General features: G+C 43.6%; 1 protein-coding gene across 1 annotated transcript in view; it reads left to right on the top strand.

Annotated features, from left to right (window-relative positions):
• Positions 1-844: 844 nt before the first annotated feature.
• LOC115831215 (wings apart-like protein homolog) overlaps positions 845-13741 on the top strand; it is a 66474-nt gene continuing 53577 nt past the window's right edge. Inside the window, exons 1-2 of the mRNA XM_030798440.1 lie at positions 845-1302; positions 4559-5079. Of these exons, the coding sequence (XP_030654300.1) occupies positions 4581-5079 (499 nt within the window). The 5' untranslated portion in view covers positions 845-1302; positions 4559-4580. The remainder of the gene's footprint in view (positions 1303-4558; positions 5080-13741) is intronic.

Raw genomic sequence — 13741 nt, 5'->3', positions numbered from 1 at the left:
ATTTCGGATACACAAGAGACTGTATGATGAGCGCATGTGCTCGCATCACGCAGCTTCAACGATGAAAAACGTCCTGCCAGCTTGTTTTATTCCTCTCCCCCAGTTTTCATAGGCGTATTTTACAGTCCTGACACCAGATCACTCTACCTGTCAACACATCAGTAGGTCTTAAAAAAAACAAAACAAAACCATAACCACATTACCGTTACCACACCCAACAAAGTTAATGATAATTGCTCAATACCATCCAATATTCTCGGGGCCACTTTCAATCGGTGAGGGGCAGACGGAGTTAGAGGAAGGACTGCAGGGCTGGAGGGGCGCGAAAATGCGAGGGGCGACGCTGCTCGCGGCCTCGGGTGTCTGGGGCCTCGCGGTCCCCGCCGTCGTCACCCACGCCGGGCCAGGACCGACCAAGCCAGGTCGAGGGCGGCTCTGGACCCCTCGCTCCCTGCCTCCCAGCTCCCGGGCGGCGGACTCCGCAGGCCCGGCACGGCTGCACAGCCCGCGGTCCCCAGGCACCAGCTGGTCCCTGGAGGGGAAGCGATTGATACAGCTGCCTGCACTGCGCCACCCGCCCGGCTGCCCATCTCCGTGGCACCTGCGTCTCCCGGCTGGGCCGGGAGCTAGAAGTCACTGCCGAGATCCCGAGGGCCAGGCCAGCCGCCCGCTCCCGCTCCCGCTCCCACTCCCGCGCCTGGTCCTCGGCCCGCGACCTCGCGGACCTGGACTACAACTCCCGTCGGGCTCCGCGGCCGGGCCAATGGCGGGCGCCGGAGCATGCGGGGCGCAGCGCCTGCGCGGCGGTTTGAGTAAGCGGCTGCGCGATTGGCCGCGGGGTTGGGCGGCCGCGCGGGGACTGTGGGAAGCGGAGTGACGGAGCGAGCGGCTGTTGGAGGAAGGAGGTGGGGGCCGGGAGCGCAAATGGCGTTGAGATGGTTCAGGGCCCTGTTCAAACTCCAGCGCTGACCATTCACCGGCGGAAGCGGCGGCGCAGGAGGCGGCGGCGGCCCAGCAGGGGCACGCAGCGGGCTCTGTTACCAGCTCCGGCGGTGGCGGCCAGCGAGAGCTAGGCCCGGGCCCGGCCGGCGGCGCTCGAGGCGGGGAGGGAAGTTGCGGGGCCGCCGCTCCCCCCCCACCCTACCGGGCTTCCTATTTACCGAAAGCAGAGCCCCTCGCCTCTCTCGGCTCTCACCTGCCGGCCTTGCTCTCCCGCGCGAGGGTTCCGCGCCCGCCCGCGGGCCGTAGGGAGCGGGAGAGGCGGAGGCGGCCCGTGGCCAAAGCACCCGCCAGGCGCCGAGGGTAAGTGAGGTGTCGGGCGGCCGCCTAGGCCGGGAGGGAGCCGGGAGGGTGGGGGAGGCAGAGGCTGGGAGCGGGCGGTGGAAGTCTCACTGCCTCGCCCACCGGGCCGCTGAGGAAGTTGGGCAGGGGAATGACCTGAAGAACTCTCTTTTTCCCCTTTTATTTTCCTTTTTCGGAGTTCTTTTTCGGGCGACTGCTGATTGACTTAGCTCCCCAAACCCAGTCAAGTGTGTTGATTTCAGCCCCGAGTCCTTTCGCGTGGTTTCATCCGCCCCTGGCCGCCACTGGGGCCTTGCACTGCCTTAAGGATTCGGTGGCAGAGGCTTCCGGGGCGTCGAAAGTGACCTCCCTTTCCTGGGCGGCGCGGGTTGGGAGGAGAAAAGTTGCGTTGGGTGTCCAGTCTGAGGGGTCCATCGCGCCCACTGCCCGTGGCGCGCCGGCTGTCCCCAGGTGAGGATTTCTGGGTAGTCAGGTTTGTCCTGTCCGCTTTCCATCTTTAATGGAAGCCCTTAAAGCCTTTGGGGACCGGGAAGACGCTAGATTAGGGTGGGAGTGAAGTATAAAAGCTTTTTTTTTTTAAATCACAGCGCACTTCTCTCAAAATTCGACCTGATTTTGGGCTAGGGCAAAAGCCCAACGACCGAAAAGACTTAGTCGTCATTCTTTCATTTTTAGTTAGGATAGTCTTTGGAGTTTAAAGGTTGAGCAAGATTGTGTACTTGAAACACTTAAAATTTAACTTCAAAGACGTCTGCACAATTATTTTGGAATCTATAGTGCTTTACGCTTACATAATACCGTTGCAACAGTTCGCAGACTTAAAGATATTTTATTGTGGGAAACGATAAAGGCAATCAGGAGGAGATATTATATAATGAACTCCTCTGTACCCATCGCTTGGATTCAGCAGTGACTATTAAACAAATTTATTTCATTTATACACTTCATATTCCTTAATGTTGGAAAATCGCTGACGTTATTTCATCAGTATTTCACTATGTATTTGTAAAAGACGTGGTCTTTTGGCACAAAATTATTATTATTATTATTATTATTATTATTTTGAGACGGAGTTTCGCCCTTGTTGCCCAGGCTGGAGTGCAGTGGCGCGATCTCAGCTCACCGCAACCTCCGCCTCCCAGGTTCAATTGATTTTCCTGCCCCAGCCTCCCGAGTAGCTGGGATTACAGGCATGCACCACCATGCCCGGCTAATTTTCTATTTTTAGTAGAAGCGCGGTTTCTCCATGTTGGTCAGGCTGGTCTCGCTGGTCTCGAACTCCTGGCCTCAGGTGATCTGCCCGTCTCGGCTTCCCAGAGTGCTGGAATTACAGGCGTGAGCTGCCGCGCCCAGCCAGCACAAAATTATTTTTTATCACATTAAATAATTAAGTCCTTAGTGTCAGGTATTCATCTAAAGACTTTAAACTTTCAACAGTGAATGCTTTGTGGTTATAGAACCATTTTAACGGTTTTTCTGATGTTGGCATAAAGGAACTCAAGTCTAGATTTTTGGTTTGGCCTTTGGTCAGTATTTTTAGATGATTAGCACATAAGTGAATCCAAAACATCCCATCTTTGTTGGTGTATATATGTACGTACACTTACAGACCTGCAGGATCTCAGCTTTACATTCTTGAAGGAACAGAGAATCGATTTTTATTTTGTTGTCCGTGGTAGTTGCCCAGTATCCCGTTTAGGCTGTACTTAACAAGAAAGACAGTAAGACTTGTGTTAGAGCTGCAGTAGGAGATGAAATACATCTCCTTCAGGAACATTATTTTCTCTTAACACAGATATGTATGATTACTAAATTATTACTTTGTCAAATTAAAATTGGGTTCTCACCAAACGTGGGGGGTTATCTACTACTGAATTTATATAAAACTCAGACAGTGACTGATTATAAGTTGTACTAATTTAAGTTAATCAAGGGAATACACAAGTGTAGATCAAAACATATACAAAAGTATAGGTCAAATATAATTTCAATTGTAGCTTTCAAAGTAATGAAGATTTTTTGTTCCTTAGGCCCTTGTTCACTTTTTAAAGTTATATTGGATGTATTCATGTTTGAACTGTAGAAAGGTCAAAGTGTTAGACAAACGGATACTGATTGATCATGTTTAAAAAGTACTGTAACTTTTTTTAATAGGCACAGAACCAATGCAAGTAACTTGTTTTAAAAAATGTTTGACTCTTGATTTACTGCCCTAAAGATTTTTTTTTGTCCTGTGAAGTGGATAAATCAGGTGAATCGATTTGCCATTTATAAATTGAAGAGGAAAATAAAAGTTATGTGTTTCTATGTCTGTATTAATCCATGAAACAGTGTAATATGCTGGAGCTCACTAGCCCCAGAAAATGTAACTCAGCAAATGAGCACAGCACTATCGGGACAAGGCAGGTAGGATAAGGACAGTTTCTTTCCCTTAGGGAGAAGACCATCTAAGGAACATTTTTAAAGTCACAGCCCAAATTACATTACACCAAGAAGCAGAATCTTCAAGATTAGGTTAAAAGCTGCAGGTTGTAAAACATGAGAAAAAGCACCATTTTGGGGACCTTTTTTCTCATGTGAATTAGTGCCATGAAATTTCAAAGAACTAAATTTAATCAAGTATTGGATATTTCTGAGGCTCTGAAAAAAAATTAAACATTCTGTGCTTAAGATTTTATGTAAGTAATTACCCTATACAGATTATTATTATATCACTGCAACCTCCATCTCCTGAGTTCAAGCGGTTCTCCTGCCCCAGCTTCTCAAGTAGCTGGGATTACAGGTGCGTGCCACCACTCCCAGCTAATTTTTGTATTTTTAGTAGAGATGGGGTTTCACCGTGTTGGCCAGGCCGGTCTCAAACTCCTGGCCTCAAGTGATCTGCCTGCCTCGGCCTCCCAGCCTCTGTACAGATTATTTTTTAAGGTAAAAATATTTATAAGAATAGTAAATTAATTCATTTGGAACTTAATATGCTTCATTTTAAGTTATGGATATCGTATTATAAGTTGGTTAATCATTAAGTTTTTTTACTTTGTAAGTAGCGTAGGAATATGTACTCATTGTGGAGGAAAATTGACATGGAAGCATGTAGGGTAGTAAATCAGCCTTTCTTTATACCTCTTCCTCATAATTGTTTATTTAAAAGTCTGGTGTCAAAAGTCATGAGGGAAGAATCCCTAGGTTTTTATTTTTATATGCACTGTTTAACACTTGTATTTGATGATTATATGTTTTCTTAAATTTTTTTTCACAGAGAATATGAAACTGGTGTCAAAATGACATCCAGATTTGGGAAAACGTACAGTAGGAAAGGTGGAAATGGCAGTTCAAAATTTGATGAAGTCTTTTCCAACAAACGGACCACCCTTAGCACAAAATGGGGAGAGACCACATTTATGGCTAAATTAGGGCAGAAGAGGCCCAATTTCAAACCAGATATCCAAGAAATTCCGAAGAAACCTAAAGTGGAAGAAGAAAGTACTGGAGATCCTTTTGGATTTGATAGTGATGATGAGTCTCTACCAGTTTCTTCAAAGAATTTAGCCCCGGGTAAGGGTTCCTCTTATTCAGAATCTAGTGAAGCTGCTCAGTTGGAAGAGGTCACTTCAGTACTTGAAGCTAATAGCAAAATTAGTCATGTGGTCGTTGAAGACACTGTTGTATCTGATAAATGCTTCCCTTTGGAGGACACTTTGCTTGGGAAAGAAAAGAGCACAAACCGAATTGTAGAAGATGATGCAAGCATAAGTAGCTGTAATAAATTAATAACTTCAGGTAAGTTTTGATTTTCTTTATTCTCAGCCAAGAGAGCTTTGTGCAAGCAATTTATTTAAATGATTTAAATTCTAAAATATATAGTGTTTTCTTTCTGCACTTACGATACATGGGGACTATTGATAGTTTTGTAAAAGACATTTAAGAACTTTAAAGAAACCTGCTGGAGGTTGAAATAATAAAACAACTTGGATATTAACGCTTATAGACTGTTGCTCAGGGTACATTTTGGGAACAGTCATAAGTTTCTAGCCCCAATTCCAATAAGAAATACCTCTTTTTGTTGTGTTAGGATCACAAAGTATCTTATTTCTATTACTGTGGAGGATTTGGATGGTTATTGATAATGAAAATGAGATGAGTATTTAAAATGAGGATTAGTTACCAATGGTAGACTCTGCCAAAACTAGTTCAGAAAGATTAAGGGGGTATTGAGTGGAGACATTTAAAGAATTGAACTTGATTCCAAATTGACATTAGTTTGGGGCCAGTAGCAGCTTGTATTGATAGGTTTTTTTTTTTTTCTTTTTTGAGACGGAGTCTTGCTGTCGCCCACGCTGGCTCCACCTCCCAGGTTCATGCCATTCTCCTGCCTCAGCCTCCCGAGTAGCTGGGACTACAGGCGCCCACCACCACGCCCAGCTAATTTTTGTATTTTTAGTAGAGACAGGGTTTCACTGTGTTAGCCAAGATGGTCTCCATCTCCTGACCTCGTGATCCGCCCGCCTCACCTCCCAAAGTGCTGGGATTACAGGCAGAGCCACTGCGCTCGGCTGTATTGATAGATTTTAAATCACAAAACTGGTTGTATTTTAAAAATGTTAATTTGTAAGTACAGCATCTAGTATTCTCTCCTAAAACGATACATTTTGTTCTGTCTTCTGTAAGGGATTTGAGATTTATAATAAGTGAAAAAGGTGCAATTAACTAAAAGACTGAAGAGCTAATATTGAGGGTGGCAGGGAAGAGGTGGGGTAGAGAAGTGGGAGCACTCTATCAGCATTAGGATAAGGGTGGCACTATACTGTAATTGAAAAGAAACCTTAGTTCTTGACGTCTTGGCAAAGTTTAGCAATAATGAAAGGTTATAAAAATCTCATATTTTGAAAGGAAGTAAACACAGACAAAACTTTGCTATACTGAATTCTTAAGGGGAGTTTGTCCTTTGAAGGTTAAGGTACGTGAAACAGTACAATGTACTGGGCCTTGCATAGTTTTACTAAAAATGTTGAGCATTTTTTCTTTTTTCTCACTCTTGGATGAGATGATGAGCCAGCTGTTATTGTCATTCCCTTGATCCTCAGGGTTAATTCTAATTTGGCTGTCCTTCCTACTTTGCTCACATTTCTTCTCAGGCGTTGTTGACAAGTTAAGTTTAGGTTAGATTTCCATTAAAAAAAACAGCATAAAGGACCTGTGCAGTGGCTGACGCCTGTAATCCCAGCACTTTGGGAGGCCAAGGCGGTTGGATCACCTGAGGTCAGGAGTTCAAGACCAGCCTGGCCATCATGGTGAAACCCCATCTCTATTAAAAATACAAAAAATTAGCTGGGCATGGTGGCGAGCGCCTCTAAATCCCACCTACTAGGGAGGTTGAGGCAGGAGAATCACTTGAACCCAGGAGACGGAGGTTGCAGTGAGCCGAGATCGCACCACTGCACTCCAGCCTGGGCAACAAAGCAAGATGCCATTTCAAAAAAATAAACAGCATAAAAACTTTCCAGGTCAGCTCCTAAAAATTTATAAATGTATATTAAAATCATCAAACTTTTTTTTTTTTGAGACACTGTCTCGCTGTGTTGCTCAGGCTGGAGTACAATAGCGCAGTCTTGCCTCACTGCAACCTCCGCCTCCCGGGTTCAAGTGATTGTCCCACCTCAGCCTCCCCAGTTGCTGGGATTATAGGCACCTGCCATCATGCCCAGGTAATTTTTGTATTTTTATAGAGACAGGTTTTCACCGTGTTGGCCAGGCTAAGTCTCAAACTCCTGACCTCAAGTGATCCGCCTACCTAGGCCTCCCAAAGTGCTGGGATTGCAAGTGTGAGCCATTGCGCCTGGCCCGTCAAACTTTTTTTGAACTAAAATGAATTTTAACTCAGCTCTCATTTTATATAAGAAGCTCAGAGGTTAAGTGACTGTCCAAGGTCAGCTAGTGGCAGAACTGGAATGAGCTTCGTTTATTATCAACATATTGAGCACCTACTGTTTGTCAAACCACTGTACTAGGCCCTGCGAATGCTATTCTGCTTGTGTTTGTTGTTCCAACTGACATTTTTTTTTTTTTGAGATGAAGTCTCGCTCTTGTCCTCCAGGCTGGAGTGCAATGGCGCTATCTTGGCTCACTGCAACCTTCGCCTCTCAGGTTCAAGCAATTCTCCTGCCTCGGTCCCCCTGCGTAGCTGGGATTATAGGCATCTGCCACCATGCCCGGCCAATTTTTGTATTTTTAGTAGAGACGGGGTTTTGCCATGTTGGCCAGGCTGGTCTAGAACTCCTGACCTCATGTGATCCACCCGCCTCGACCTCCCCAAGTGCGGGGATTATAGGCGTGAGCCACCGTGCCCTGCCTGACATTTCTTGATGTTTTCAGATAATCTACAGCGTGGGGTGGATGGGCTGGAGGAAGTAAGATGAAACTGCAAGTTTTGAAAGTGCTCAGGGCTGACTCCAGCTTCCTTAAGTGTATGGTCTTTTGAGGAATGGGGCATCATTGGCAGGCAGGGGCCCCGATGGCAGAGCGTATTAATAAAGATGAACGTTTAGGTAAGGGGGAAAAGGAATGTGGAAGTTATTCATAAGTAATTGTTTCTGTAGCTTTGCGGACAATATATCTTTATGTTAAATCTGTTGTTGGAAGTTGGTTGGTGAGACCAACCAGCTAAGTGGGATAATTGCTTCCCAGTCTGTAGCTAAATTGTAGTTCTAATGCTGATACTGTGGACTGACTCTTGAGTCCAAACTCCATTTTAATTGGTTTGTGAGGGGAAAATACATACTAAAATACAGGTAAATAGATGTTCAGGAACATCTTGTCCATCTTCCTTCCTCCTTCACAAAGAGTCTCTTAGTGGTCAGGGAATGGTGTAGTACTGTGAATGTTTCTTTTTTTCTCATCTCCCTTGGTCATCCAGAGTTGCAGCAACCTTGGCAGCTCCCTGTACGATAAGAAGTGAATTTGAGGGAGTGCATTTAATTTTCATGGTAGTTTTATCCTGTCTGTAATGTGTGCAAGTTAGTTGTTCTTATAAACCATTTGTAAGTTTGTATGTTTGTAAGTTTGTTATAGTTATGGGGATGCTTTTGTACTTTGTGACTTTTCCTTTGTCTCTCCCCTCTAAACTGGTCATTTCTCTTGTGCCTAGACTGTTTTCTTGCATTATGTCTGTCAATTTTCATTGCCTTTACTCTCACTCAGAAAATCTTGTAATTTTAATTGAAATTTAGAAACCCAAACCTAAATTTTTGATAAAAGAGGCCTCTCTAAATCTCAAGTGGTTCGTAACCTTTTTTGCATTAGAGACCCTTCTGAGAATGATAAAGTTTTGAACTCTTTTCTCCAGATGCAAGTACTCATGTACCTACTTGGGTCTCAGAAATCTTAGCAGTCTTTTGCAGGTCATGGTTAGGCATTTTATTTAAGAACCTGTTGCAAATTTTAACAACTCGTTCAAAGTGCACAGGTGAAGTTCCATCATATCTTTCCAGTGGAGTGTTGAGTGTCCCTGCTCGTTCATACTATTTTTTTGCTGTAGAGTTATATCACCTCAGTGAAAAGGGCTTATCCAGCCTCAGAATTATTATGTCATTTGTCCTGGCATTACGTTTTTAAGTGCATCTCTTTCTCCATGGGGGAGTATGTGGTTGATTTTTTTGACACTGTTGAAATTCTTCGTTTTAAGTACTTTTATAACGGATAGTACTTTTAAAAATTTTGTCGCGGGTGCGGCGGCTCCTGCCTGTAATCCCAGCATTTTGGGGGAGGTCAGGAGTTCGAGACCAGCCTGACCAACATGGTGAAACCCCGTCTTTACTTAAAAAAAAAAAAAACAAAAATTAACCAGTTGTGGTGGCACATGTCTGTAATCCCAGCTACTCAGGACACTGAGGCAGGAGAACTGCTTGAACCCAGGAGGCGGAGGTTGCAGTGAGCTGAGATTGTGCCACTACACTCCAGCCTGGGTGACAGAGCAAGACTCCAGCTCAAAAAATAAATACATAAATAAATAAATGAATTGTGTTTCACTTGAAGAGGAAACTTAGGATGAGGTCACTATAAAACATATAGTGGCTGTAATCCAGCAGTTTGGGAGGCCGAGGCGGGTGAATCACTTGAGGTCAGGAGTTCAAGACCAGCCTGGCCAACATGGTGAAACCCCATCTCTACTAAAAATACAAAAAAATTAGCCGGAAATTGCTTGAACCGGGGAGGTAGGGGTTGCAGTGAGCTGAGATGGTGCCACTGCACTCCAGCTTGGGCAACAGAGTGAGACTCCGTCTCAAAAAACAAAAACAAAAAAACCCCACAAAACCTATGATGGTTCCCATTTTCCAGACAGATGCTTGATGGGTAAGGGAACCAGAAACAAGATTACAAACTGAATAGGTACTGCAGGGAAGGGTTGTGTTGCTAAAATGTCCTATTCCTTAAACAAGAAGAAAACATTTATTATGAAACTTTTCAGGCACACAAAAATAGAATGGTGAAAAAAAACTTCATGTACTTGATTGTCCACCTCCAATAGTTGTTAGTATCTGGCAGATCTTGTTGCATCTGTTTTGCACGCTACTCTCTCCACTTCCCATCCTTTACTCCCTGGATTTTAAAGCTAATTTAAGATTTCTGTTTCTATCTGCAAATACTTCTGTATCTAATCTTTAATTTTGAAAACAAATTTCTGATTGCAGTTGCTATTAAAGCCAGTCGGTTCTCAGCCAGGTGTGCCAATTAAAAATGACTGTTAGCAGGAGCTAAAGGTGCACCCTTCTAAGAGATCTCCAGGTATTCCTTAATGGTTTAAATCAGTGCTGTCTGTAGTAGAGGCAAAAAGAAGGCTTCTCTTGCTTTTTATGCGAGGCTACTTCCATTTCTTTGTTCTTTCTGCTAGAGGTTTTTAATCTGGACTCTAGAATAAAGTGTGCAAAGACTTATATTTCGGCTTGGCACCCTTTTCTTGCCAGCCAGCTGGGATTCAGTCTACATATCCTGCCAAATATTGAGATAACTACAGCATAGGCTCTTAATTTGCCTGACTGGTTTTGTAGCCAATAAATTTTTAAAATTTGCTTAAAGCTGTAATGAGTATTTGTGTAAGTTAGAGGGATGGTATTGTCAGGAGATTTTGAACTTAGATTTAGAACTAAAGGTGATTTTTTAGAAAGGGAAATGATTTATTACTGAAAGTTTAAAGTAGGACAGGAACTTGTGACCTGAGATGAGATTGTCATTGGATAAAGTACAGATGATTAATGAGGATTATTATTATTTTTTAAGTCCTGAAAGGATAGTATCAGCAAGAGTTACCTGCTTTTATTTATTGAATGTATTTGTTGTGTAGAATATATTTAAATCATACCTAAAATCAGCTGCTTTTTAAGAGAAGTGGATAAGACCTATTATTTCTTTTTTTATTTTTATTCTTTGGAGACAGGGTCTTACTCTGTCATCCAGGCTGGAGTGCATGGCTCATCACAGCTTCTACCTCCTGGGCTGAAGCCATCTTCCCTCCTCGGCCTCCCCAGTAGTTGGGAGTACAATGGTGCACCACCACACTGGGATAATTTCTAAATTTTTTGTAGAGACAGTGTCTCAGTATGTTGCCCAGCCTGGTCCTGAACTCCTGGGCTTGAGTGGTCCTCCCGCCTCCACCTCCCAAAGTGTTGGGATTACAGGCATGAGCCACTGTGCCCTGCCCTGTTATTTCTTAAATTCCTACTTTTACGTATCAATTGATCCTTAATCACAACTGTATAAGGGAGGCTTTATTTCCATTATATTGAGGGTAAGGCACAGTTCAGAGGTTGAATAACTTGAACTGTTAAGTGGAAGATCTGGGAAACATCCAAAGTGTTTTATCGTATTCTGATGTGAATGAGATTAATTTTGTCATCTTCAAAGCTGTGTATTTAGAAGAGACTGTCACTATAAGAACAGTTTTATCTTGATGTTGGAGATAAAGTTATTTTGCGAGGGGCAAATTATGGATTCCCTCTTGTCTCTGTTCAAGTAGTTTTCTGCTTTTTTTAATTTTCAAGATTTGATTTTTGTAAAGAGGTGGGATCTTGCTGTCTTGCCCTGGCTGGCCTCAAACTCCTGGACTCACGCAATGCTCCCACCTCAGCCTCCTGCCTCAGCCTTCTGAGAGGTTGGGATTACAGGCATGCCACCTGGCTTAAGTAATTTTCTTTTTAATAAGAATGATGGGCCAGGCATGGTGGCTCACACCTGTTAATACCGGCACTTGGGTAGGCCAAAGTGGGAGGATGGTGTGAGCCCAGGAGTTCAAAACCAGCCTGGTCAACATAGTGACATCCCATTTCTTCAAAAGAAAAAAAATTAGCCTGATGTGTTGAGGTGCACCCGTAGTTCCAGCTACTTGGGAGACTGAGTTGAGGATCACTTGAGCCCAGCAGTTCAAGGCAGCAGCGAGCCATGATTGGGTCACAGCCTGGGCGACACAGTAAGATACCATCTCAAAAACAAAACGAGAATGATGACCAAACTATTTTTAATACTTACCGAATAAAGTTTTTGACTTGATTTTTATAGATATTTTCTACTACTTATTTTCATACGTGTGTATACAAATGGAAATTCGACATTATGTAAATTATGAAAGAGGCATTATAATTTTAAGTAAATTCATTTTGTTCTAAAGCAGAACTTTTGTTTCTTACTCAGATTTTCTGAGTAAAAGGAGTATTATTCTCAAGATTTGTATGTTAACAAAAGCATGGGAGACCACTAACAAGTTTCTTCTCAGATCCAGATTGAATACCAGCTATGGGGTAAAATATGAAATTTATAAACATAGCCTCTGTACTTTAGAGTTATTGACTTCTGCTGGTCATGATAAAGAACTAGCTTCTAACATGATGACAACACTTTTAAATAATACGTTATGCTTTTCAGAGCATTTTCCCTAAGTATTTTATGCTTTTAGAACCTGAAGCCAGACAGCCGGGCACGGTGGCTCACGCCTGTAATCCCAGCACTTTGGGAAGCAAGGCGGGTGGATCACGAGGCCGGGAGTTCGAAACCAGCCTGACCAACATGGTGAAATCCCATCTCTACTCAAAATACAAAAAGTAGCCAGGTGTAGTGGCGTGTGCCTATAATCCCAGGTACTCAGGAGGCCGAGGCAGGAGAATCGCTTAAACCCCGTAGGCAGAGGTTGCAGTGAGTCAAGATCACACCACTGCACTCCAGCCTGGGCAACAGAACGAGACCCTGTCTCAAAAAAAAAAAAAAAAAAAAAGGCCTGGTGGAGTGGCTGATGCCTGTAATCCCAGCACTTTGGGAGGCCGAGGTCAGCAGTTCAAGACCAGCCTGGCCAACATGGTGAAATCTGGTCTCTACTAAAAATAACAAAAATTAGCCAGGCATGGTGGCGGGTGCCTGTAGTCCCAGCTACTCTGGAGGCTGAGGCAGGAGAATCGCTTGAACCCGGAAGGTGGAGGTTGCAGTGAGCTGAGACTGTGCCATTGCACTCCAGCCTGGGTGACCGAGCGAGACTCCGTCTCAAAACAAACAAACAAACAAACAAACAAAAAAAAAACCCGAAGAACTTGGAGCCAGATGATACCTCATGAATTTTCCTTTTCCAGCACTTGTGCCTTTAGGAAGTAGTCCTCAACTTTCCTAGACCCCTGATGGTAGAGGAGGATGAGTTTGTTCATAGGAAGGTCTAGGGGGATGCCTTCTTCCAGCTATTATTTTAGTGTCCATGAACAAGATGGACTCACTTGAATTTCTCACATTGTACTGGGGAAGATAGAATAAAGAATCACAAGTGTGCTGAAAAGGAAAAAATACATAGAGTGGTGTGGGAGTGTAGCACTCAATGGGCTTACTTGCTTGTTCTAGGGGTGCAGGTACGTAGGCAAGGCTGACATTTAACCTGGGATCTGTTGGTGCACTGAGAAAGGATTGAAGTGGCAGAGTTTGGTGACATGAGCGATGAGGAGGGAGGCATCAAGAATTATTCCCAGCTATGTAATGTGAGCAACTGAGCAGATGGTAGTGTCATTTACTGAGATAGGGAACATTTTGACAGCAAGTTTGAGTTCAGTTTTGGGCACATTGGGTTTGAGATGTTTGTAAGATATGTTTCAATGGCAAATTTGCTGGAATGGAGCTGAGATAAGCCTTGATTAGAGAAAATTAATTTGAAATTCAGTATATAAATATTATCTGAAAAGAAAGGATTAGTTGAAGTCATTAAAGAGAGTGTAAGAGGAAAAAGTATTAAGACTGTGCTATGAAGAACTTCCAATACTAATGGAGGGAGAGAAGAGGAAGAAACTAGAAAAGGAAATTCAGTAGGAGCAGCTAGAGCAGCTTAAGGGAAACCAGGGAAGTGATATATTATAGAAGCCAACATAAAAGTATTTCAGAACGTATTGACTGACTCGGAATGCTGCTGCCATCAACTAAAGTGAGG

The sequence above is a fragment of the Nomascus leucogenys genome, chromosome 18, assembly GCF_006542625.1.
Source record: "Nomascus leucogenys isolate Asia chromosome 18, Asia_NLE_v1, whole genome shotgun sequence".
In the NCBI taxonomy this organism is placed as follows: Eukaryota; Metazoa; Chordata; class Mammalia; order Primates; family Hylobatidae; genus Nomascus; species Nomascus leucogenys.
This window is presented reverse-complemented; position numbering and strand designations above follow the sequence as displayed.